This window comes from Schistocerca serialis, chromosome 2, assembly GCF_023864345.2.
Source record: "Schistocerca serialis cubense isolate TAMUIC-IGC-003099 chromosome 2, iqSchSeri2.2, whole genome shotgun sequence".
NCBI lineage: Eukaryota > Metazoa > Arthropoda > Insecta > Orthoptera > Acrididae > Schistocerca > Schistocerca serialis.
This window is the reverse complement of record NC_064639.1, coordinates 1146540271-1146567807: the sequence shown is the minus strand read 5'-3', so window position 1 is coordinate 1146567807 and position 27537 is coordinate 1146540271. Positions and strand designations below refer to the sequence as shown.

Here is a 27537-nt window from a genome sequence, read left to right as displayed (position 1 = left end):
TATGTCCTACCAACCTACTCCTTTCTTCTAGTCAAGTTGTTCCACAAATTTCTCTTCTCCCAATTTCTATTCAGTACCTCCTCATTAGTTATGTAATGTACCCATCTAATCTTCAGCATTCAACTGTTGGCCAACATATCAAAAGTTTCTATTCTCTTCTTGTCTAAACTATTTATCGTTTATGTTTCACTTCCATACATGGCTACACTCTGTACAAATACTTTCAGAAACAACTTCCTGACACTTCAATCTGTATTCAATGTTAACAAATTTCTCTTCTTCAGAAATGCTTTTCTTGCCATTGCCAGTCTACATCTTCTCTACTTCGACCATCATCAGTTATTTTGCTCCCCAAATAGCAAAACTCCTTTACTACCTTAAGTGTCTCATTTCCTAATCTAATTCCCTCAGCATCACCCGACTTAATTCGACTACATTCCATTACCCTCATTTTGCTTTGTTGATGTTCATGTTATATCCTCCTTTCAAGACACTGTTCATTCCGTTCAACTGTTCTTCCGGGTCCTTTGCTGTCTCTGACAGAATTATGATGTCATCGGCAAACCTCATAGTTTTTAATTCTTCTGCACGGATTTTAATTCCTACTCCAAATTTTTCTTTTGTTTCCTTTACTGCTTGCTCAATTTACAGATTGAATAACATCGGGGATAGGCTACAACCCTGTCTCACTCCCTTCCCATCCACATGCCCCTCAACTCTTATAATTGCCATCTGGTTTCTGTGCAAATTGCAAATAGCATTTCACTCCCTATATTTGACCCCTGCCACCTTCAGAATTTGAAACAGAGTATTCCAGCCAACATTGTCAGAAGCTTTCTCTAAGTCTACAAATGCTAGAAACGTAGGTTTAACTTTCCTTAATCTATCTTCTAAGATAAGTCATAGGGTCAGTATTGCCTCACGTGTTCCAATATTTCTACGGAATCCATACTGATCTTCCTCGAGGTCGGCTTCTACCAGTTTTTCCATTTGTCTGTAAGGAATTCGTGTTGGTATTTTGCGGCCGTGACTTATTAAACTGGTAGTTCGGAAATTTTCACATCTGTCAACACCTGCTTTCTTTGGGATTGGAATTATTATATTCTTCTTGAAGTCTGGGGGTATTTTCCGTCTGATACATCTTGCGCACCAGATGGTAGAGTTTTTCAGGGCTGGCTCTCCCAAGGTTATCGGTAGTTCTAATGGAATGTTGTCTACTCCTGGGGCCTTGTTTTGACTTAGGTTTATCAGTGCTCTGTCAAACTCTTCACGCAGTATCATATCTCCATTTCATGATACTGTTCTCAAGTACATCGCCCTTGTATAGCCCCTCTATATACTCACACTTTTCTGCTTTCCCATCATTGCTTAAAACTGGGTTTCCATCTGAGCTCTTGGTATTCATACAAGTGGTTCTCTTTTCTCCAAAGGTCTCTATAATTTTCCTGTAGGCAGTATCTATCTTAGCCCTAGTGATATATGCCTCTACATCCATACATTTGTCCTCTAGCCATCCCTGCTTAGCCATTTTGCACTTACAATTGATCTCATATTTAAGACGTTTATATTCCTTTTTGCCTGTTTCATTTATTGCGTTTGTATATTTTCTCCTTTCATCAATTAAATTCAATATTTCTTCTGTTACCCAAAGATTTCTACTAGCCCTCATCATTTTACCTACTTGATCCTGTGCTGCCTTCACTATTTTATCTCTCAAAGCTACCCATTCTTCTTCTACTGTATTTTTTTCCCACATTCTTATCAATCGTCCCCTAATGCTCTCTCTGAAACTCCCTACAACCTTTGGTTCTTTCAGTTTACCCAGGTCCCATCTCCTTAAATTCCCACCTTTTTGCAGTTTCTTCAGATTTAATCTACAGTTCATAACCAATAGATTGTGGTCAGAGTTCACATCTGCCACTGGAAATGTCTTACAGTTTAAAACCTGGTTCCTAAATCTCTGTTTTACCATTATATAATCTATCTGAAACCTTCCAGTGTCTCCAGGCCTCTTCCATGTATACAACCTTCTTTCATGATTCTTGAACCAAATGTCTCTCACCTACTATCTGCATTTCACCAAAGATTTCCTGTATGTCTTACTGTATTAGCAACCATGGAAGAAAGTATACGGCAGAGAGTATGGGATAACAATATGTCCTGATGCACTGAAACTGTATACTCAACCAAACACTGAACCTTGTCCTTTGCCTCCTGCATACTTAAATGTCACAGCCTACAGTAGCAAACTGCACGAACAGCCAGTGTGCCAAACTGTGAAACTGTTCGTCATTCAGACAATTCAGACTTTTTCCACAGTCATAAGGGGTTGTCTGCTCAAAACTGGGTTCTGTCTTATGCACAACACCCACTTTCACAACTGGGTTAACCACACATTCTCTGGAAACTGACAGCATTCTGCAATGGCATAACGCAGTGCGCCCGAAATGTTTTGAGTTTCTTGCCTTACATTAACTCTGTTTCGAGAAAATCCAGCAGCACGTTAAACTATGAACTGGCTAGAGTAACCAAAATTCATATGAAGCAACATACAAAAATCATTGTGATTACAATACAGGATGTGACAAATAAAAGTGGTCCTGAGAGCAGAGTTCCCAGGTACAAATAAACACAGCAGAGGAAAGGAAATACAGCACTAAACTGACTATAGCAGATGTTGAAAGTGACTAGCATTCATCTCTTGGCACTCTTGGACCTTGATCAGCAAGTTGCTGAAGGCGGATTGAAGCTGGACTCCTGGGATTGCCGCAGTCTCACGCAAAACGCTCTGCTGCAGTTCTTGAAGACTATGGGGGTTTTTATGATACACTTTAGACTTGAGGGCTCCCCACACAATAACACAGTGGCAGATCAGATCACATGGGTGGCCAGCAAGGGCCACGACCAGACTGACCTCTGCTATCAACTCTGTCAGATGTGAAGATCGTGTAAAAGTGCTCCAAGGCTCAGCCAGCTGTAGGGACAGTTGGTTCATCCTGTTGGAAGTAACTGTAGGTCCTTTCCTCCTCTGTTAATGCTGCCACAAATGGTTTCAAAATGTTGGCAATACAATGTGCCGAAGTCAGTGTCTAATTAAAGAAAATGGAATAAATAACGCAGTGCGCAGACACTGCACACCAACCCTAACCTTCTGATCATGCAATGGTGTTTCGTGGAAGTTATGCAGATTCTCTGCTGCCCAGAACCTACAACTCTTGAGAGTCGACATAACCACTCAGGTAAAACCAGGCTTCATCACACATAAATGTCGAAGCTGTTCATTATCATCTCAGCCAACTCCTACTCACAAAACTGGGGGAGCATCTCCTGGTTTTAATGCACAAACACCACACACTCAGTAGTGATGCATGTGCAGATCCAGGTGGAGTAACTGTCCGCATGATCGACACGATAAGACAATTTCTTGGGACAAGCATCGGGTTGATTTGGAGGGACTCTGAAGCATTTTATGGTGAACTGCAGCCACTTTTTGGAATGTTCTTTGACTTGTACAAAACAGATCCCCACAGGTGCAATTTTCAGAGTAAGCATTGTATGGCACTCTTTGTTGGCTGGCACTTTGAAACCATTAAACTTCTCGGCAAACAACTGACCACACCATTTCCACGACTTTGTTGGTCACAAAACTTTCCACAATGAACACCCCATGCTCCACTGTGAGTACCATTGCCCCTTTGCAATGCTCCATTCACAATGACACAGCCCCCACTACGCTCTGAACTGGTGTGGATCATGTGGCAGGCCTACAAATGGTGTGCGCATCACAGGGTATGGTTGTATCCATATAAAGACATCCAATCATATCCACTCATCCTGGCCACTTTTATTTGCCCCACCCTGTATTTGAATGTATGGTTTTGTTGCAATATGACTGGAAAAAATCATTTCGGCTTCCAGACATGTCAATTTGCTAATATACGAGGGCGGTTCAGAAAGTAACCTCCGATTGGTCACAGTGCGGGTTGTGGGGGGAGTAGCGACGCCATCTGTGCGTTCACGCGCTCAACAGGTCAGTCGGCATCAAGCCGTGGTCGAGTGAACGTCGTACCTGCGCTAGTTTAGTTTTTGTGGCAGTTTGAAATGTGTGCTGCAATAGAAAACCCCGCCAAATGTGAAGTGCGTGCTGTCATAAGGTTTTTTACAGCCAAAGGATATTCTGCAGCAGCTATTCATCGTGAGCTTTGTGCCGTGTACGGACCAAGAGTTATGAGTGAAGGAGTTGTCCGTGAATGGGTATGTTTATTTAAAAGTGGACGAGAAAACGTTCATGATGAAGAGAGGAGTGGTAGACCATCATTGGTGACTGACGAACTCGTTCAGACAGTTGATGCAAAAGTTCGTGAAAATCGACGTTTCTCAATGTCGGAGTTGTCTACTGGTTCTCCACAGATTTCTAAGACTCTCTTGTACGAGATAGTGACAGCAAGATTGGGTTACCGTAAGTTCTGTGCACGATGGGTGCCCAAAATTCTTACCGACCACCACAAAACTCAAAGAATGGCCTCTGCATTAGACTTTCGGTCACGTTATGAGGGCGAAGGAGAACCATTGTTAAACAGAATCGTGACCGGTGACAAAACCTGGATTAAGTACGTGAACCCTGAGACAAAAGAACAATCAAAGATGTGGGCACATTCAAATTCGCCTACCAAACCAAGAAAAGCCTCGCAAGATTTTTCTGCCAGAAAACTGATGGCAACGGTGTTTTGGGATGCCAAAGGGGTGTTGTTGGTTGAATTCATGGAACGTGGTACGACCATTAATCAAGACGTGTACTGTGAAACAATAAAAAAGTTACGACGGGCTATACAGAACAAACGCCGTGGTATGCTGACTTCCGGTATCGTTTTTTTGCACGATAATGCCCGTCCTCACTCTGCTCGCAGAACAACGGCCCTTCTTGAGTCCTTCAAGTGGGACGTTATCAACCATCCACCTTACAGCCCAGACCTGGCGCCAAGTGATTATCACCTCTTCATGCATTTGAAGAAATGGCTCGGGTCACAGCGATTTGATGACGACGAAGAGCTCAAAGATGCGGTCACAGGCTGGCTCCAGGCACAAGCGGGTGATTTTTATGCAGAAGGAATTTCAAAGCTTGTGAAGAGATACGATAAGTGCCTCAATCACTATGGAGACTATGTAGAAAAATAGTGCAAAGATGTAGTTGTAAGATGTATATATTAAAATATTTTTATTTAACTTGGTGTATTTTTTTAAATCAACCGGAGGTTACTTTCTGAACGGCCCTCGTACATGCACCAACTCTTGGCTGAGTGCTCCCCAGCCACTGTTAAGTGATAACCCATTTCTGTGTGGTTGCTGGCCTTGTCTTTACATAGCCATGATACTGGATGTCGTAGCACTGGTGCTAGGTGGACTGCTGCATACAGCAATGTTTTCTACTTGGGTCTGTCACACCTGCTGTAACTTCGCAATAGTCAGATTCTGAGAGAGGTCACCATCTGCATTGAGGATACTATTAGATATTTTGATCTCAATAATTTTGTTTTTATGCTGTTCCAGGAACCACTAGGCTCACGATGATAGAGATGTCATCAAATGCAATTTTACGTCCATTTTGCACAGCACGTTCAGCTACAGTTAATTTGTCTGGATAATACAGTCACAGATACTTCTGTTCAATCTGGCATTGTTCTGTTGAGTACATAGTACTGTCTACATTAATATACTATTTTGTAAATGCCAGGTGCTCTGATATCTATTTAATCTTTCACAGGTGCCAAGAGTTGGCGTATTTTAGCTGGAAGCACGAAGACTGACATTATGTCTCTTCAGGAACTGAGATCTAATGTTCTCTGTCACTGAATCACAGAGTGACTAGACAAAAAATTCTTGCTCATCTGCTAAGTGGTGTTCCGCTGATGTATGCATACTGAAATTGCTTGCAATATTTGTTGCTTGTTGCAGCCATTCTCACAGAAGACAGATGGATCAATTCTTGTGGTAAGACCTGGCATCAGAAACAACTTCAGTCCTTAAAGGCCTTAACAGAGTGAATTTTTGAGCCAAGTGGTGATGGCTACAAGTGTTGTGACACTGACCTATATAAGCGGATTTTATCAGTCTGTGGTTCAGTAACAGGAAAAATAGCTGACTCCTGAAGAATCATAACATCATGAGTCGTGTCACAGCTCAGCATTTTTGATTTACCCGCGAGATTATTTCACTTGTTTTCGCCGCAGCGATAGGGGGCGTGATCGCTGAGTGCTGTTGGCGCTGGTGCGTGAAGCAACAGTTTTGGGAGGATGGCTCAGTCGGTATTTGGCAACAGGGCGGAATCGGTGGGGAGTCAACTGGTGCCTGCCGATTAAGGACTGCAATGAGTACAGCTGTTTGCGAGCATGTGGGGAGGACGGAATGCTCGCTTGCTTTGTGTGGTTCTCCATGACCAGCTGTTGTTTGTTGGGCTTAGCACTCAAGTGTAACAGGAAACTGCACTGGTGTGGTTCTCGTTACCTGGCTAAGGCCGAAATTATCATATGCTTTTGTTATATTTCTTGATCATTACTTTATTATGGGGTTGGTACTTGTAGCCAACATTTTGTGATATTAAATACTTCAGAGAATATCATCATGTGCCAGGTGTCTACTGTGAATAATTCTTAATTTGTTTCATAGTATATGGCACGGCATACGCTATAATCAATCATTTTATGGAAGTTCTGTCCAAATTATTATTACATTAGACTTTGTTTGAATTGCAAATTTCCTAATTCTACTAATATTGCTTGGGATAAACCCATCTACTTCTTGATGTTGCCATATTTGTGTATTAAGTTGTGTTTTTTCTCGAGACTGAATTGATTTTGGAACATGTGGGGGAGGGGTATTTAAATGAAAATTTGCTAGATGACACAACTGTCGTGAAATTGAAAACTTGACAGTGTTTACTCATGTCACCAGTCGTTAATGTTATTTCTGTCTTGTAGCTTACTTAACTAATATAAAATAATTTAGAAATTTTGAGTATTTGTCACGAAAGGTGAACTGATGTCACATGACACTGATATTTGTGTAGGGTTTATATAAGCTTAAGTGAAATCAGGAAGTAAAAAAGAAGTAGGAGATTTGTTGCACTCTTGCCAAATTCGATTTTTTTAAGGTTTGATTTACATGTAGTACAAATCACAAGTTCAATATTTTCTGGTGTAATTGTTAATATTTGTACATGTTGCACTATTGTATGACGTTATGTACCTTTTACTAACAGTACCTTTATGTAATGTTTCAGAGTGGGGCTGCATGTTTTTCTAGAGAATGTTTAAAAAAAAATTATTGCTAAAATTTTCTTTAAACTGTTAATTGTATTAACTTGGATGTATAACCAATTATTGTTAAATAATAAATTTGTGTCAACAAGGCTTGGACCAAATAAATGTGCCTAACCTTCCCCATCCTGGCTCTGCTACCGTTTGTACATCACAAATGGTAGCATAGCGTGGTTTCCAATGGAGGACCAAGCCTTGTTGAACTACGTCTGCTAAATTTACTTATATATTTTGGAATTGTTTCAGATATATAGTGGTCATGGAGAATACATGCATTGCTGTGTCCGAGTAGGAAAGCCATTTGTAATTGTATAGTGGCATCACATGGCACACTCCTTCCCATTGTGTGTCTTACTATTAATCATGAGCCGGTTTGCACGCTGGTTGATTCTGGCAGTGCAGTTTCCTTCATTGATCTCGCCTGGTATCAGGAGTTTAGAACCGTTTGTGGGTTTTCGCAGCTTTGTTCTCCTTCTCAGAGATGTCGTATGGCTGGTGGCCAAGAGTTGCCTCTGGTGGGAGAGTGCTGGGTGTGGTTAGGTATCTGTGGATTTACTTGGCCAATTACCTTTTTAATCGCGTGTTCCTTGTCTGCTCCTGTAATTCTTGGTGCTGATTTTATGCATCGTACCGGGTTTATTATGGATTTCAGGATGAACACATTTTATTTTAAGTTCGCCCCTCAGGAGAAGATTGCATTTTGTTCTTGCCAAGCAGCGGTTCGGGTCAATTCTGTTGTCTTACAACGGCAAGGTTGCCAACTTGATCATCTTGATAACTCTGAACATTCTCAGCTGACTGATGTTTTGGATCAGTTTCCGGATGTTTTGACAGATAGACTTGGTGTCACTCACTTAACTGAGTATAAGATCAGTTTGGCTGCTGATATTCCAGTGAGACAGAGCCCTTATTGCCTTATGCCACCTAAGAAGGCTTTTCTACACAAGAAAATTGATCAAATGTTGCGCGATAAAGTAATCAAACCATCCACCTCACCGTATGCTTCACCGATGTTTCTTGTCCCGAAACCTGAAAAGGGTGATTATAGACCGGTAGTGGATTATAGACCTCTAAATAAGAAGGTGGTATTGTGTCAATCCCCTTGCCTGACCTGCATAATGCGTTTACATGGTTTTCTGGTGCTCAGTATTTTTCTGTTTTGGATCTTAACCAAGCCTATCATCAGATACCCTTGACTGAAGATTCCAAACCAGCCACTGCCTTTTGCACTGACCGGAATTTATATGAATTTAATGGGTTCCATTTGCTTTGTCTACTGGGGCTGCTGTGTTAGCTCGTCTTTTGGATAGGGTTCTTGGCGACCTCAAGTTCGTTTGTGTTAACAACTACCTTGATGACGTTGTTGTTTATAGCCATTCCTTTGCCGAGCATCTGCAACACCTTCGCCAAGTTTTGTTAAGGTTTAGGGAGGTGGGATTAACTGTGAAACCTGCTAAGGTCACGTTGGTTTGCCGTCATGTTTCCTTTCTAGGTCACCTAGTTTCGGGTGATGGTATTCGCGTAGACCCAGAGCATACGCACAGCCTTAGGAAATTCCCCCCTCCAGTAAATCATAAGGGTGTAGCTCAATTTATCGGAATGGCGAATTATTTTTGGCGGTTTCTCTCAGACTTCACCCAGCTTGCAGCACCGTTAAATGATCTTTGCAAGAAGGGCTGCAAGTTTATATGGGGGGAAAGCCAACAAGCTGCCTTTGATGGTATTAAAACGGCTTTGACCAACCCCCCGGTTCTGGCCATTCCAGACTTTACAAAAAGGTTCATCGTACAAACGGACGCCTCAAATGCTGGTATCGCGGCAGCTTTACTGCAAGAAGAGGATCGAGATAGACGCCCCCTTGCTTACATATTGCGACGACTTGCAGGGCCGGAATGTAGATATGCGTGTATGAATGTGAAGCTTTAGCCATTCTATTTGCACTAGAGAAATTTCACTTTTATTTGGAACACCGGGAATTCGATTTAGAAACTGATAACCAGGCCTTAACTTGGGTCTTGGCTCGCCCCTGCAAAACGGGTCGGATAGCCAGATGGGCCATTCGAATTTCCGCATTTCGTTTTCAAGTACGCCATATTCGCAGTTCCGTTAACGGAATGCTGACGCCCTCAGTCACCTGTTTGATGAACAGCAAGGTGATTCTGTGGTTGATAATGAGGACGGACCCCCTTTGGTGGCCAGCGTTCTTGCCGAGGTTCCGCAGTTGTTTTTTAATTTACAGCATAAACAAGGGCTTGATCCTCAGTTAGGCCCATCTGTAGCCGGCTGAAAGGTGGTGAAAGAATCTTGGGTTATGTCTTAAATAAGGGCACCTTATGCTGGGAAATAGGGCATGATAAACGATTACGGATATGTCTATCCAGGGAATTAGTTCGCCCGGTATTTTACTACTTTCATAGTTCACTCCCAGATACACAGTTTAAGATCCTCTACCATCTGTATAGCTCTACTCAATGCTCACTGTAAACTAAATAGACAAGTAAAATATTCATCACAGCACTTGTCAAATGCTTAAAATTGTTTTCTTATTAATCAAATCTTACCTAAGATTTTCACTCCATGTAAATGAGCAGCATTGATCCACCCAACTGGAGGTATGGTAACAAAATGATGGCTGAAGTAGACAAATGTATCAATCCCTGTCCAGTGGAAAAATCTGTAACTATCATGTTTAGTACTGTCTGCTAGGAACCTAGAAAAAACAAAAACTTGTAAAACATATAATATTCCAAAACATCTTCTTTAATAAAATATAAGTGGAAAGTAAAGTGATCAACAGTGAAAGCTGATATTGAACTGGGAATACTAAATGGTAATTAGCTGATAAATGTATCAACTGACAAAACATGAAATCAAGATCACACAAAAGTATTTTGAACCAAGACGAAAACAATGCAAAGAGGCATGTGAACAGTGATCAGAATATAAACAGTTAACAGAGTTTGACATAAAGTTTCCAGTTCAAAAAAGGTTGCCAGTAATAGCTCTCAACAATGTAGTGAATATACAAGAAAAACAAGCTAAATCAGGAAAGACTGGACAATAATAACAATTAAAAAGACACAAAAAATAGTACAACCAGGACTACAAAATAAGAAAGTAAAGCAAAAGGTGGAAGAAGTGGGACTGTATGTGAAAAATAAAGAGACGAGAACTATTGTCACACACAGAGATAGGAAAGTAACTGATGTGATACTGAGGAATGGAGAAACTTTCAAACATTGTATTAGCATGAGTAAAGTAACACATTGACAAATAATAGGCAGAAGAAGACACACCAGTCATGTCTAGGCATAAAATACTTTCTGCAGAATATACTCAACAACACAATAGAAGTAATCTGTCGTTTGACTCCATTTTTAATACTTATATTTTGCTACTTCTCCAGTTGCCCCTTCTATAACAAGGCATACTATATGCCCAGTTCTGGAATATTAACACACGGCTCTCGGGTGATGTCTATACATTCATCAGTATTTCATCTCTCTTTGCAATCCATGTATTGCTTACATCGTCTGTTGTTCTCTTCCCCTGTTTATCTGCTGTACTGGCTTTTTTAACACACAAAAAATTGCAACTGCCATCACCACTTTCATTAGTGCAAACAGAGTAAGACAATGGTTTTGCTTTCATAAAGAAGAGGGGCATGGTGTTAATGGTAGCTAACATATCTCTCAATTTAATTTTTCTTTGCTTTCACAATCAGTTGAACTGAATACTAAGTTGTCCCATAAACAAGACAGACAATTTTCATACCTGTGTTAGTCCAATCTGAGCTTATGCTCTAATTATCTTGCCATTAATGGGATATTAAATTTGAATATATTTTCCTTCCTTGCAGCATTATGGCATTATCTCAGTATTTATTTACACTTTTTTTCCATTTCTATCTGCAATATTTTCATTCTTATAGTTATTTGTTAAAAATGAATAAATACCCATAAGTAACTGTTTTGGTATGTGCACTCTTTCAAGCCCTTGGGCTTCACTAAAATTTAATAATTTCTTCTTTTTTCAACACAACTAACAATGATAAATTTATCACTCATCTTTGCAGTGGTACGGTAAAGGGGTGGTGGCAGTATTTCCTGGTTTATCTTTGTAAAAGAACATTTGACAACAACATTTAAAACATCATCCTTTGAAACCAATTTTGTCTTCTTTGATCCCTATGTCATCAGTAAAAGTCTTGTCACACGATTGTGTCGCGAGAGATTATTACTGTATTACTAAACTTTCTTATGATGTGTGGTGGTTATCGACCGCAAACAATCGACCGACTCATCTTTGAACTAACTTCACTGAAAAATGTTGAGTAGTGTTCGCCATGTTGTCTAATCAAGTGACTGTGGATTTTCGATGTGTCATTTCGTGTAGCTATTTCTAGCAACAATAAAAGTATTCAATTGATTAAGTGGTATGTTTCAGTTCTACAACCTCTATACAACCCAACGACCACACTGGTGACCCCGAACTTTTGTTTTTTTGTGTGCTTCTGATACAACTCAGTGTATAAACAATGTGGCCGGTCAACAATGCGAGTGTACCTACGATTCCACTGTCCTGTGTAAGTGCGAGTGAATCCTCACGAATGACTCCAGGACAACTACCATTTACGCCGCATCCTACATTTCTGTCTCTTATGAATTATTACACTCCACAGTCGCAGCTTGCGACAGACACTTGTGTTGTGACAATGCCACCTGACAGTGTTCATGTGAAAGAAGACACCGACGACGCATCACACGTTGTGTATTCTGTGTTACCTGTGCCGTATGGCACACAGGCCACGCAATACAACCAGATCACACACTTGTTTGTTCCGGCGGCACTGGCCGCCCCTGCTGTGCCTACCGCGACATACACTGATCATATTTTGGACCGTTCCACGTTTTCAGCAGCACCGGGTGTTTCATCCGTGCCGGCAACACACCACGCGTCTTCCGTGCCAACCGTGTCACATCACTTCGCACCTTCAGCTGCCGCACCAGACGTCGCATCTCACTCCGAGCTGGATACCAGTTTCCAGGCCTCCGCCTCGTCTCCAGTCGCACACCCGTCGAAGTCACCAAAACTGCCACCATTCAATCGTGACCATCCTGTCACTTGGTTTGCTCTAGTCGAGCACGTCTTTGAACTTAACGGTGTTATCTCGGACGATGCACGTTACTCCAGTTTGATTACTCATCTACACGGCGAGCTTGAGCTGGTGAGTGATATAATTAATTCACCACCACCTCCGCCACGCTATATTTCGGCGAAGAAAATTATTGTGGAACGTTTAGCACGCACTACGGATGAGGCGCTGCAGCAAATCATCCATGTCGAGCAAATTCAAGACAGATCGCCGTCTCAGCTGGGGTGCCGATTACGTTCAATGGTCGACCAGCAAACCCTGTCAGATACCATCCTGTGGGCCATTTGGTCAGTCAAGTTACCATGTTGTTGTGATCTTCAGTCCTGAGACTGGTTTGATGCAGCTCTCCATGCTACTCTATCCTGTGCAAGCTTCTTCATCTCCCAGTACCTACTGCAACCTACATCCTTCTGAATCTGCTTAGTGTATCCATCTCTTGGTCTCCCTCTACGATTTTTACCCTCCACGCTGCCCTCCAATGCTAAATTTGTGATCCCTTGATGCCTCAAAACATGTCCTACCAACCGATCCCTTCTTCTAGTCAAGTTGTGCCACAAACTTCTCTTCTCCCCAATCCTATTCAATACCTCCTCATTAGTTACGTGATCTACCCACCTTATCTTCAGCATTCTTCTGTAGCACCACATTTCGAAAGCTTCTATTCTCTTCTTGACCAAACTGGTTATCGTCCATGTTTCACTTCCATACATGGCTACACTCCATACAAATACTTTCAGAAACGACTTCCTGACACTTAAATCTATACTCGATGTTAACAAATTTCTCTTCTTCAGAAACGATTTCCTTGCCGTTGCCAGTCTACATTTTATATCCTCTCTACTTCGACCATCATCAGTTATTTTACTCCCTAAATAGCAAAACTCCTTTACTACTTTAAGTGTCTCATTTCCTAAACTAATCCCCTCAGCATCACCCGATTTAATTTGACTACATTCCATTATCCTCGTTTTGCTTTTGTTGATGTTCATCTTATATCCTCCTTTCAAGACACTGTCCATTCCGTTCAACTGCTCTTCCAAGTCCTTTGCTGTCTCTGACAGAATTACAATGTCATCGGCGAATCTCAAAGTTTTTACTTCTTCTCCATGAATTTTAATACTTACTCCGAATTTTTCTTTTGTTTCCTTTACTGCTTGCTCAAGTTACCATATGAGATCCAAATGCAACTGCACGCCCTCTCGACGCCACCTTTGGACCAGTGCCTACGGATCGCTGACAGCATGCATCGGCTATATTCGCACAGACACCTCGTCCCTGCAAGCCATGCTCGCACGGCACCAACGGGTGGCACACCTGCAAGTGTCACTGCCTCACCAGCGCCACCTGGGAGCGGCTGTGCGAACTCCAACACATCGCGTGAGCCGACGGCGTCCCCACCTGGGAGCCACGTGGGAAAACTACTAGCGCTGCCTTTCCCCACCACGGCTGGCACTCCCACTACTGGCACCCTGCACAGCCCCGCAATGGAGGCGGGAACTCCTTGCCTGGCTTCCCCTCCCACTCATCAGCTGTGCTGGTTCGATGCAACACTCGGCGCCGCCGCCTGCAAATGCCGACCGTTGTGTGCGGCGGAAAACTACAGGCGCGTGCCGCTTAAGGCGCCTCATCTCGCGCCGCCTCTTCAGGGCGTCTCCAATGCACAAAACATTCTACACACGACGCCAGCTGCGCACCCAGCCGTCTGTACATTCTCGGCAAATGCTCCAAACTCCACTTTCTCGTGGATACAGGCACAGACTCCAGCTTTCTGCCCCGAACACTTGCTCCGTCGAGCTTGCTACCTATCGTTTCCACGCTCCGCACGGCAAATAATTCCGATGTCAGCATTCACGGAACAGTCGAGATCCAGCTTCAGCTCGCATCCGACATGCTGTTCCCGCGGACATTTCACGTCGTGGATATCGACGAGTTGCTGCTTGGGATTGATTTCCTACGTCCCTATGGACTTTCTCCAGACCTACAGTCTGCAGCATTGGTGCACCACACTTCCGGCACACGCTTCCCTGGCTCCTTCGCGCCATGTGCTACAACACTGCCTCTTAGTTATGATTCACTAATCAACCCTTCTGCCAACTGCTCCTACCTGTCGGCTCAACTCGTCGCCTCCATTGCCAAACTCAACCGCCAACGTCGTGAAATAGATGCTACTCATAACGACAACAACAGACTACGACAATTGACTGCAGACGCATCACGCGAGATGGCGTACGCACACAGCGTCATTGCCAACCTCACGCACGTTTCCGCACCTGTCGCGGACTCTACTGATGAACTCCCGCTAGAGTTATTCCCTCGCTCTCATGCTGAGCGACCTGCTCACGTCGAGCCCACACACGACCCCATCTCATCACAGGTCACAGCCACTGCAGATCTCTTCCTGCGATGGCACTTCGCACGAAGGCCTCCACCGACCACGGCCACGCAGCTCCTGTTACGATGCCGACTACATGGCTCCCACAGCCGCCACCACAGGTCAGTGAGTCTTCAACTGTCAGGGCTGTGGGTGATTCAACACCCTCCCATTGCCCCCATGTCACGGTGATTTTGAACGGCACGTGCTACAGACTGAATACTACCGAAGACCCGCCAATTCGTCACAAAACCAGGTGCCTGTCGGCCCACAAACTTCGCCAGGCAAAAGCTATCATACAGGACCTATTAAGACGCCGGTACTGTCTGTCCGTCCTCCAGCAAATGGTCTTCTCCAGTTCACTTGGCTTGCAAGAAAGACAGTTCGTACTGTTTATGTGGAGATTACTGCAAATTAAATGCACGCACCATCACTGACAATTATCCGATTCCGCATATTCAGAACTTTGCACAACAACTACACGGTGCACGCTTTTTCAGCGTTATTGACTGTAAAAAAGTGTACCATTAGATCCCTATGCACACTGATGACATCCCAAAAATGGCTATTATCACCCCCTTTGGACTCTATGAATACTGTACCATGACGTACGGCCTCAAAAACGCCATGCAGACCTGGCAATGCTTCACTGACTCACTCCTTCTCCCACTGCATTTTTGCTACGCATAGCTCAATGACGTCCTTGTTTTCTCAGCGCCCGAAACAGAACATGAAGAACATTTGTCACGTGTGCTACAAATTCTCTCAGACAATGGCGTTGCAATTAACGAGGATAAAAACCAGCTCCGCTGCTCTCGTATGACATTTCTGGGATATGAGGTCAGCATTGACGGCATACAGCCTACATCCGAGCATGTCGCCATTATTAACGGACTTGCACTTCTGGAAACGTACCGTGACCATTGTTTCTTAGGAATGGTGAACTTTTCCGCCGACACATCCCGCTCGCAGCTTCACTCCAGGCACCACTCACAGACGCATTGGCAGGAAAGAACACTTCAGGCACACGCAAAATAGTTTGGTCCAAGGATATGACACGCGCGTTCGACAATCTCAAGTCCGCCCTGACCAATGCGGTTACACTCATGCACCCACTTGCACACGCGCGTATCTCTATTATTATGGATGAAAGCGACGCCTGTATCAGCGCCGTGCTTCAGCAACACATCGGTGATATCTCTCAACCACTCCGATTCTTCTCTAAAAAACTGTCCGCTTCTCAACGCAAGTGGTCCGCATTTGATAGAGAGTTACTGGCCATTTACGAAGCTGTCAGACACTTTCGCGAAGATATTCAAGGTCGCGAGGTCATTATTTTCACTGATCCCCGTCCGCTCGCAGATGCCATTCATAATCCTGCTACCGACCTCCCACTGCGTCGGTTCCGACTTATGGATCTCATATGCCAATACACGACGGATGTCCGCTATATAAAAGGTGCAGACAATGTCGTCACAGACTATACGTCGCGCATAAACACCATTACTTCGCCGTTTGACATGGCTAATCATGCGCGCCTTCAGCAACGAGATCCCAGCATACAGGAATTATTACAGGACACCAACACATCTCTTACCTTGGAGAACCGTCACCTACCGGGGTCTGACTCCACAGTCATATATGACACTTCCACCAGCATACTGTGCCCAATCATACCTGCCTCGCAGTTTTTGATACCCTCCACGACCTAGCCCACCCTGGCATTCAGGCTACGACATGCCTTGTAACCGAACGTTTTGTACGGCCTAATGTCAAGCGTGACTGGGTCCATGCGTGCATACCCTGTCAGCACAGTAAGAGTCGGACATCACGCCCAGCCGCCACTCGGACAGTTCGATGTTCCTAAGGGTCGCTTCCGCCACGTCCACCTCGACATCGTCGGTCCCCTCCCCCCTTCAGAGGGCTACAGATACATTTTGTCCATGATCGAGCGTACCAGCAGATGGGTGGAAGCTGTACCGCTTATTGACATTTCAGCTGCCTCGGTGGCCCGTGCCTTTGTCCAAACGTGGCTCACCCACTTTGGTTGTCCATCCGCGATTACTACGGACCAGAGCCGGCAGTTTGAGTCCATCCTTTTTGCCAGTCTTTGCCAACTATGCGGTGTCAATAAATTCCATACAACCGCTTATCATCCACAAGCTAATGGTTTAGTCGAAGGCTGGCACAGAACACTAAAAGCAGGCCTCATGTGCCATGCGGAAGAGTGGTTGGAGGCCCTTCCCTGGGTGCTTTTCGGCGTGCGATCAGCCTTCAAAGAGGACCTGCAAGCATCATTAGCGGAAGTGCTCTACGGTGAGCCCCTTGTTCTTCCTTGTGAGTTCGTCGAGTATTCACATCCCCTTTCATTGGACGAGCTCCCCAACTTGGTCGAGCATGTTCGCACGTGTATTTCATGCATCCGTGTACTCCCTCTGCATGCATACACGGTTCCACGTGTTTTCGTACACAAAGACTTGGCTCAATGCGAGCATGTAATGCTCTGAGACAACACCGTGCGAGCCGCTTGACAACCTCCCTACACAGGACCTTACAAGGTACTGTCACGCTCCCAAAACACATTCCAAATCTCCATCAACGGACAACCACACACCGTGTCCGTGACCCGTTTAAAGCCGGCATGGACCATCTCGGAAGCAGCATCCGTTATTCCGTGTGACTTCACCACTCCAGTCGAGTGTACTCACCCGAGTGACAACAGTGTTCTAAGTGATGTGCCGTGTGACGCCCACACTCTGAGCGAGTGTTCCGACTCAGGTCATAGTGTCCCATGTGACGTTTCTCCTCCTCAGCGCAACACAGCTACACCCCCTTTAGGTCAAGTGACTGTGTCTCACTTGCACCATCGCCAGCAACTCACCTTTCGCCAGCTCCTCCATTGAGCACCTATGCCACGGTCGACGTTTCCAAGTATACAGCCGACAATCTAGCAGTCCAGGTCCGTGAGGGTTCCCTTTTCATCCTCCACTCCCCTCCCTGCTCTCTCGACGATTCACATCCCTCTGTTACACTGCTCAGGCATCTCTCCCTTCCTCCCAAAGCCGATGTCTATAGCATTACATCATTCATCGACACATCTGGTACCCTCACCGTCACCATCTCCATGTGTCCCTCTTCCTCAACATCATTGTCTTCCTCTCCCCTCCCCATGTCCAGAGCAGGTCGTCAGCTTCGGCCTCCTCTCTGGTATAGGGACTATACCTTTTACTCGCCTATCTGTCCCCCCCTCACAGATCTGGATACCTCACCGATTACGCTGTGCTCCCACTACCGGCGGGGGGGCTCTGTGGCAGTTATCGACCGCAAGCAATTGACCGACTCATCTTTGAACTAACTTCATTGAAAAATGTTTAGAGTAGTGCTCGCCATGTTGTCGAATCAAGCGACTGTGGATTTTCAATGTGTCATTTCGTGAAGCTATTTCAAGCAACAATAAAAGTATTCAATCGATTAAGTGGCATGTTTCTGTTCTACAACCTCTATACAACCCAACAACCACAGATGTTTGGAAAGCTCCTTTTCAAATAGTTGGTGACTGTAGTTACTGAAGGATTCAGTATGATTAATACATATTTTCTGCAGTTTTATGATGTATTTCATGTCAACAGTGCAGGAAGCATGATTTTTAATTAGTTTACTTTTTTTAATATGTTGCAAGGGGTCTCAGCAACCTATAAATAATCGGAGTGATAGGATTCTCTTTTAGCTTGACCATTTGTTAGCTGGAATTTGAGTCACAATGTCTTTCGTTGTTCCATACCAGATCTGTAAATTATCCGCACTGCAGCTGTAAAAATGAGATGGAGCTCTTTATTATTGAATTTACTGAACAAGTAGAGTTTCTAACTGCTTCGTAGTGAACCACATACAAGGGATGCCTTGCCCTGGAATGTTATCATCACCCATGATATTATAAAGACTATGTCACGGTTCTCTACTGCCAGGAGTATCGACTGATATTCGTTCTCAAATTATATAATTTTAAAAAATATATTTATCTGTCAGTCACTTGTTTTCATTTTTAATACATAGTTTTCTCTTATGCACTCAAAATTGCTGAAGTTATCCAAGTTTCGAAAAGAGCCATAAGCATCTTCTCAAAAACTAGTGACCAGTTTCTATTGTTCCAGTTACCTCAGAAGTTTTGAAGTCCCTTGTGCACAACCAGTTAAATAACTATTTCTAAAAGTATGATCACTTCTCTAACAGATAGTGAATTCCAACATAATAAAAATGCTACTACTGCTGTCACTGGAGTTGGTAACCAGATGTTAACTGCATTTGAAAAAAAGGATTTGGTATCTGTTGTACTTCTGTGATCACAGAAACACTTTTTACTGTATATCTTCCACATACTACTTGCGAAACTGGAATTTTGCGGCATCCAAACCCATCTTTAGCTGTACCAAGTCCTATTTAAGCAAAAGGAGACAGTCTGTCTCACTTAAAAACAGATTCTTCTTGTTGAACGAAGTTTGGACTGGAGTGTCGCAGGGCTTGGTCTTCATCTGTTTCAGTTTATCATTGCATCAACGATTTTATTTTTTTTATTTATAATTGCCTACGATTTTGACACATACTACCTGGAATCCAATGTCAGTCATATTTTCGCATAGATACAGAAAGTTGTAATGATTTACTTTACCATGTAGGAGCCAGTTTAGCAGTGTGTTATGCAGGTAACATTACCAGAGTCGGTTTAAGTTCCAATTGACACAAGTTGCCCCTTAGGATATCAAGCTGAGCCAGAGGTGTCCCAAGTGCAAGATTTCTATAGTAGATGTGTAGTGACCAAAACCAAACGCGGGAACGCCTTGGGCTGCGGATCGGAGCTGCCAGGCGGGAAGCCGCCGGCGGTTGAGCACGCACCACCGGGTAAACACCAGGACGAGTCGGACGACAGACCAACGACAACCGACAATGACCGAAACAACAAGGAAGAGATAAACAACAGAGGCTTGTAGAAACCACAACACCAAACACCAACAGTAAATCCACTCGGAACCAGAGCCAGGCAAATGCCAACAATGAGTAATGACCAGAACGCAGTACCGCCGAGATAGAGAAGCAATCCAGAGCGAGTACCAGACTGACTGGACTAGGGCAGAGCGGGTCCCTATATATGAAACCAGAGGGAGCGGCTATTGGCCGCTGTCTGCACATGGCGTAGCAGTGGTGCCCTCGCTGAGCTAGAGCCACTGCGCGAGAGCTGCTGCGTGAGAGCCGCTGCGCGGAATAGCCACCACAGATGCGGAGCCCTCTATGGGCTGACCACGTCCATTCGTTCTGGCATGTGTTCAATTTCCGCGGCGGGAGGTACTAGAGGATGTATCACAAGTAGTAGAAGCTGTGTGGGGTGCCGAACAGCAAAGTGGAATACTTGTATACAATGTGTATCATAATTAATAGATTTTCTCCATGGCTGAATAGTTAGTTTTGCTACCTATAGTGCAGAAGGACCCGTGTTTGATACCTGGTACTGCCTCAGATTTTTTCTGAGAAAGGGAGGTCTGGTATGGGGTCCATTCTGCCACTGTGTAGCCAACTGGAGCTCTTGAATAAACAAGCAGGGTATCATCAGGATTCATCTACTGGCAAATAACGGCTCGGCAAATTGGTAACATGATGATCACACATCCCACAATCATAGCTCATTCCTCATATTGAACAGGCCTAAGGCCTAATCTGTAAGAGATGAATACATTATCATATGAAAAAAAGGGGGCAGAGCTCCAAAAGACAAGAAGCTTTTGTGGAAAAATGTTCTTGAACCAGCCCTGGCCACAACACACATGAGGTGACAAAAGTCATGGGATACCTCCTAATATTATGTCAGACCTCCTTTTGCCTGACATAGTGCAGCAGCTTGATATCACATGGACTCAACACGTTGTTGGAAGTCTCCTGCAGAAATATAGAGCCATTCTTAATTGCAAAAGTGTTGCCAGTACAGGATTTTTTGCACACACTGACCTCTCGACTATTTTCCATAAATATTCAATGGGATTCAAGTCGGGCAAAATGGTTAGTCAAATTATTCACTTGAAATGTCCAAAATGTTTTTCACACCAATCGCGAACAACTGTGGTCCGGTGACATGGCACATTGTCGTCCATAAAAGCTGAAGTCCACAAATGGCTGAAAATGGTCTCCAAATAGGTAAGCATAACCATTTCCAGTCAGTTATCAGTTCTGTTGGGCCAGAAGATACCATCCATTCTATGCACACACAGCCAACACCATTATGGAGCCACCAACAGCTTGCACAGTGTCTCATTGACAACTTGGTACATGGGTTCGTGGGGTCTGTGCCACACTCAAATCCTACCACCAGCTCTTACCAAAATGAGGATACATCTGACCAGACCACAGTTCTCCAGTCATTCAGGACCCAACCAACATGGTCATGAGCCCAGGAGATGCACTGCAGGCGATGTTGTGCTGTTAGCAAAGGTACTCGCATTGGTTGTCTGCTGTCATAGCCCATTAATGCTAAATTTTGCCACACTGTCCTAATAGATATATGTTCATTGCATGCCCCACAATGACTTCTGCAGTTATTTCACACAGTGTTGCTTGCCTGTTAGCACTGGCAACTCTACTCAAACACCGCTGCTCTCAGTCGTTAAGTGAAGGCCGCTGGGCTCTGTGTTGTTCATGGTAAGAGGTAATGCATGAAATTTGGTTTTCTTGGAACACTCTTAACACTGTGGATCTCAGAATATTGAATTCCCTAATGATTTACAAAATGGAACATCCCATGTATCCAGCTCCAATTACAACCCTGTGTTAAAAGTCTGTTAATCCCTTTGTGTGGCGCTAATCATGTCTGAAACTTTTTCACATGAATCACTCACGTACAAATGACAAGTACCCTTTTATATCTTGTGTACATGATGCTACTGCCATCTGCATGTGCGCATATCACTAGCCCATGACTTTTGTCACCTCAGTGTACATCAAGACACAATAGAATTGCATTAGGCAACTCAGAAAAATTGCGATTACCTATGGATTGGGTTTTTCTAATAAACTCCTTCGTAATCTAATAATAGAAACTAATTCTGGGGTAACTAACACTGTAGAAAAAATATCACTTAAACTGTTAGGCTTTCACATTAATTGCAAATTAAACTGGGATAAATATCTGCCACGTCTACAAGAGAACAGCAGAAGTGTGCTACTTCGTGTGGAAATTTGCGGATGCAATCATTAATGAAAATTAATTAAAAAGAGGATCAAAGAGCAACTAGAGGAAGAATTAGGTGAATATCAAGGAGGCTTCAAACCTTGGAAAGCTGTGCAGAACAGATCATCACTTTAAAATTAGCCATAGCATATTTAAAGAAATGAAATAAACCTCTTGTAATAACCTTCACGGACTTCAAAAAAGCGTATGACTGTATCCATAGACCTTCAATGCTAAAAATCTTAAGAAATTTCGGACCCCATACAAAATTAATTAGATTGATAGAAGTCACCTTAACCAACACTGTATCAGAAGTTCAGGGGGGAACTCTCTGAGCCATTCATCATAAAAACAGGTTTAAGACAAGGAGATTGCTTGGCACCGCTGCTGTTCAACTGTGCTTTAGAATACATAATGAGGGAGGAAATGGTACAAGATTAACCCAAAGAACATCCAAATTGGAATACCCAAAGACAAAATAAGTTTAAATTCTCTAGGATTTGCTGATGACCTTGCTCTCTTGTCCAACAGTAGTCAGGAAACCAAACAACAATTATCTCACTATGGGAAATAGCAGAGAAAATTGGTCTTGGAATATCCTTTGAAAAAACAGTCATCATCTTAACTGACCCACCACTCATAAACAAAATTGCCATAGGAAATCAAGAAATGAAAATTGTAGATAAATTTAAATATCTGGGAGAAATCATAACATATAGCCCCAAAGAAAAGCCAACATGGCATAACAGAATAAACATATTGACTAGAGCACATTATATCACGAAGAACACCTACAACAAAAAGACCCTGTCAATAGCAACAAAATTAAAACACTACAAAACAGTCACTCAACCAGAAATAACAGACGCAAGTGAAACCATCTTCAAAACAACTACCACTGCACAAATAGACAAAATACTCAAAATAGAGAGAAGAATCATCAGAGCATACATCATCAAATCATACCAGAAAGATGGGCACTGGAGAGTAGCTCCAAATGAAACAGTCTACAAGGAAATAGAACCGGTAATGAGTACAATTAGGAGGAAACGCGTTTCATTTTTTGGACATCAAATCAGAACACCAGAGAACAGGATCATCAGAAGAATAATGGAAAAATTGTGGAATAGTAAGTGCAACGTTAAGTGGATTACAGAAATCAAGGAAGATATGGATGAGCTACAGATTACATTGGAAGACCTAAGAAACAAAACTGACAAAATCAGGAAACTCGCAGACAAACAAACCAGACTGCAAACAAGTATCAACAAACAGACAATAGGAAAGGTGATTTCTGATGAAGAAAGAAGGATGAGATCTGAGAGAATGAAGTAATGGGCTGACAGGAAACTGAAAAATTCTTAGTACAAAGTTGGCTAGAGTGGTCCAATGAAGGCCATAAGATGTAAATAAATAAAATGAAAATGTGGCATTTTTTAGTTTTTTTTCCAGTCATATATTTCCTGTGGCATACTGATACATGAACATCAGTGAAATTCTGAAAGTCAAAAAAAAAAAAAATAATCACAATAATGAACAAAGTGAGCCCTAAGGAACACTATCAACCACTCTTTATCACGCTCAAGATACAGATTTTTGTAAACCTATACAGCTATACAGCACTAGTTTATGTCAAAACCAATTTAAGTGATTTTGATACCACAGAGGAAAGATACTCCTTCGTAGCACTAGAGACAAATTTGACTTTGATACACCAAGACTTTGCCTCACAGACTGTAAACTCACATAAAATAACACATTAAAATTTTTTAATAAACTTCCAATATGACTCAGTCCTTGCCCGGCAATATTTTCAAGTTAGGATTTAGGACTGGTTACTGAAACACTCATCTTACAACATAACAAAGCTATTTGAAATAAACATTATCAACATTAGTTCTTTGTTTTGCAAAAAAAAAAAAAAAAAAAAAAAAAAAACACAATCAAATTGCAATAACTTCTCTGTAAGACCCAAAAAAACAGTTTTTCGACTGAGAAAAGTATGGAGGAAAGCTCAGGAAATGCTACTACCCCAGGTGGTACCCAATCCACCGTCATCTTGGATGACGCATGCAGGTCTTCAGAGTCTGGGGAGCCTCCACCAACATGCTTGGCGGTATCGGAGACTCCGGCTAAGATTAAGCACAAACGCCCAAATTACTTTGCCACCTGTAATGCCAACTACTTCTGAAGGCTGGTAAACTAAAACGACTTACAAATAACACGCAGCAACATAATACACTAATTGCAGCGATTCAAGAAACGAGATTCACAGATGAACATATCTTTGAGTCAGGGGGTACAGAATATTTAAAGGTAGAACAGACAAATGTGTTGTAAAAACAATTCCTCATCTTGGCACAGGATTTATAGTCAGCAAGAAAATTCTAGATTCCATCATAGACTTTAGCTCACGAAAGCACAAACAAAGTTTACAGCATCGTGAATGTTCATGCACCTACCAACCAGGCAAACAAGAGATATCAGAAATGAACAGATGAATTTTGGGAAGAACTAGAAGACCTTCTACCCAAGATCCCAGATAAACACATCATCATCCTGGCCAGAGATTTCAATGCACAACTTGGCAAGGAGAGAAAATTGCCAGACATTGTTGGAAATTACCCAGCGCATAGAAGAACCAACCGCAATGGAGAGAGACTCGTGGAATTGTGTAAAGCTTTTAACCTAGTCATGAAATCAACACCATTCAAACACTTGCCACAAGAACAGAAAACTTGGTCATGCCCAAATCCAAATCTTGGAGAATATCACATTGATAACGTTGACATCACCCGAAAAGTACAACAAGAGATCCAGAATGTTAAAGTTTTGAGGAATGCCAACCTGGATTCAGATCACTAACTTTCAAAGATTAAAATTAAGCTAATTTCAAGAAATTCCAGAAAAACACAGGCAAAGAAGATAGATTTGACATAGAGAAGCTGATGTCCTATCGAGAATTCACTCATAAATTTGAATCCTTAGATCCAGAGTGCTGGGAAGAATTTCAACAAGCCCTGGTCAGAATGCCAAAGGAAACTGTTCCATCTCTGGCTGTAGAGGCCACACAGCAAGCAGTAGTGCATCATGGGAGAAGCAAGCAGACTGTTGTGCTATGGAGGAGGCTGGGGCATGGAGGGGGAGGAATATCAGATGGGGTGGTGTGGTAAAATACTGCTTGTGGGAGCATACAGGGGCAAGCTGGGGAGAGGGTACGGCAACTAGGTGCAGTTGGTAGGTTAAATGAAGAGCAGGGGAAGGGGGCAGTGGAAAAGGAGAGAAGTAAAAAGACTGTGGGTGTATGGGTGGAATACAGGGCTGTCTGGTGCTGGAATTGGAATAGGGAAGGGGCTAGGTGGGTAAGGACAATGACTAACAAACGTTGGGGGCAGGGGGGTTACTGGAACATAAGATATATTGCAGGAAGAGTTCCCACCTGCACAGTTCAGAAAAAAAGTTGTTTTGGTGGGAAGGATCCAAATGGCACTGGCTGTGAAGCAGTCATTGAAATGAAGAATGTTGTGTTGGGCAGCGTGTTCAGCAACCAGGTGGTCCAGCCGTTACTTGGCCACAGTTTGTTGGTGGCCATCCATCCGGATAGATAGCTTATTGGATGTCATGCCCACGTAGAATGCAGAACAGTGGTTGCAGCTTAGCTTGTAGATCACATGACAGGCTTCAGAGCCTTGTCTTTGATGAGATTGGTGATACTTGTGACCAGCCAGACTGGAGTACGTAGTGTTGGGAGGATGTATGGGACAGTTCTCGCATCTAGAGCTCTATTACAGGGATATGAGCCATGAGGCAAGGGGTTGGGAGCAGGGGTTACGTAGGGATGGACAAGGACATTGTGTAGGTTCGGTGGGCAGCAGAATATCCCTGTGGGAGAGCTGGGAAGGACAGTGGGTTGGGCATTTCTCATTGAAGGACACAAAAAGAGGTAGTCAGAACCCAGGTGGAGAATGTGATTCAGTTGCTCCAGTCCTGGGTGGTACTGAGTCATGAGGGGAATGCTGCTCTGTGGCCAGATGGTGGGACTTTGGGAGGTGGGGGGGGTGGCTGGTGCAATAAGGCAGGCATCTGTTTTGTACAAGGTTGGGAGGGTAATTAGAGTCTTTGAAGGCCTCTGTGAGACCCTAGGTATATTTCAAGAGGGACTGCTCCACACTATACATGTGGTTGCCATGGGCAGCTAAGACATGCGGAAGGGACTTCTTGGTGTGAAATGGGTCGCAGCTGTCAAAGAAGAGGTATGCTGGTGGTTGGTGGGTTTGATATGGATGGAGCTTCTTATGTAGCCATCTTTGAGGTGGAGGTCAACATTGAGGAAGGTGGCTTGTTTGGCTGAGGAGGACTAGATGCAGCAAATGTGGGAGAAGGTGTTGAGGTTCTGGAGGATTGTGGATAGGGTGTCTTCATCTGCAATCCAGATCATGGAAATGTCATCAGTGAATCTGAACCAGGTGAGATGTTTGGGATTCTGGGTGTTTCAGAAGGGTTCCTCCAGATGGCCTATGAATAGGTTGGTACAGGATGGTGCCATGTAGGTGCCCAAAGCTGTACCCCAGATTTGTTTGTAGGTGATGCCCTCAAAGGAGAACTAATTGTGGGTGAGGATATAGGAGGTTGTAGGTTTGGAATCCATCCAGCATTGGAAAGGGTAGTGTCCAATAATGGTAAGGTCATGGGCTTTAGGGACGTTAGTGTTAAGGGAGATTGCACAAAAAAATGACAAGCAAATAACAATGTGGTAAAGGAGCAGGAACTGAGGAGAGTAAGTGGAAGAAACTGTATGTACCTTTTACATAGGATGTTAGGATGGGGGTAATAGGCTGACTGTGTTGGACTACAAGAGCTGAGGCTCTCTCAGTGGGGGGCACAGTAACTTGTTACAATGTGGCATCCTGAGTGGTTGGATATATGGACTTCAGGAAGCATGTAGAAGGTAGGGGTGAGAAGATAGGTGGACTCCATGGAGAAGTTAAGAGATTCTGCTGGATTTCTGGAATGGAGACTGTGACAGAGTTAGTATGTGGATCAATGTGACAGCTAGTGGAGTCCTTCTACCAGGTAATATGTGTAGTTCAAAACAATAGTTGTGGAGCCTTTGTCAGCAGGTAGGATTTAGAGTCAGGATCAGTTTTAGGTGGTGGACTGCAGATCTTTCTGCAGGTGTAAAGTTAGTTGCACATTAAAGGATTTAAGGAAAGATAGTGAGAGAAGGTTTGAGGTTATGTAATTCTGGAAAGTCAACAGGATGTGATCTGGGGGCAGCGGGGGTGGATCATGGTTGGTTGGAAGAGTGAACTGAGTCAGGCAGGGTTCAACACTGGTACTTGGTTGAATCTGATTGGTAGGATTAGTGGTAAAAAGGTGTTTCCACTGCAGGGTCTGTGAGGGAGAGAGAAGATCTTTAACGAGTACTGCATGACTGAATTTGAGAGTGGGGCATAAGGTGAGGACTGATACTTCTGTGGGGCTAAAG

The 27537-nt window shown here is 43.4% G+C and overlaps 1 protein-coding gene across 2 annotated transcripts in view; it reads right to left on the bottom strand.

Annotated features, from left to right (window-relative positions):
* Positions 1–27537, bottom strand: part of LOC126458608 (cytosolic endo-beta-N-acetylglucosaminidase) — a 126263-nt gene that overhangs the window by 85602 nt on the left and 13124 nt on the right. For both annotated transcript variants that reach the window (XM_050095766.1, XM_050095768.1), the window contains exon 2: positions 9875–10023. In XM_050095766.1, coding sequence (XP_049951723.1) covers positions 9875–10023 — 149 coding nt within the window. The remainder of the gene's footprint in view (positions 1–9874; positions 10024–27537) is intronic.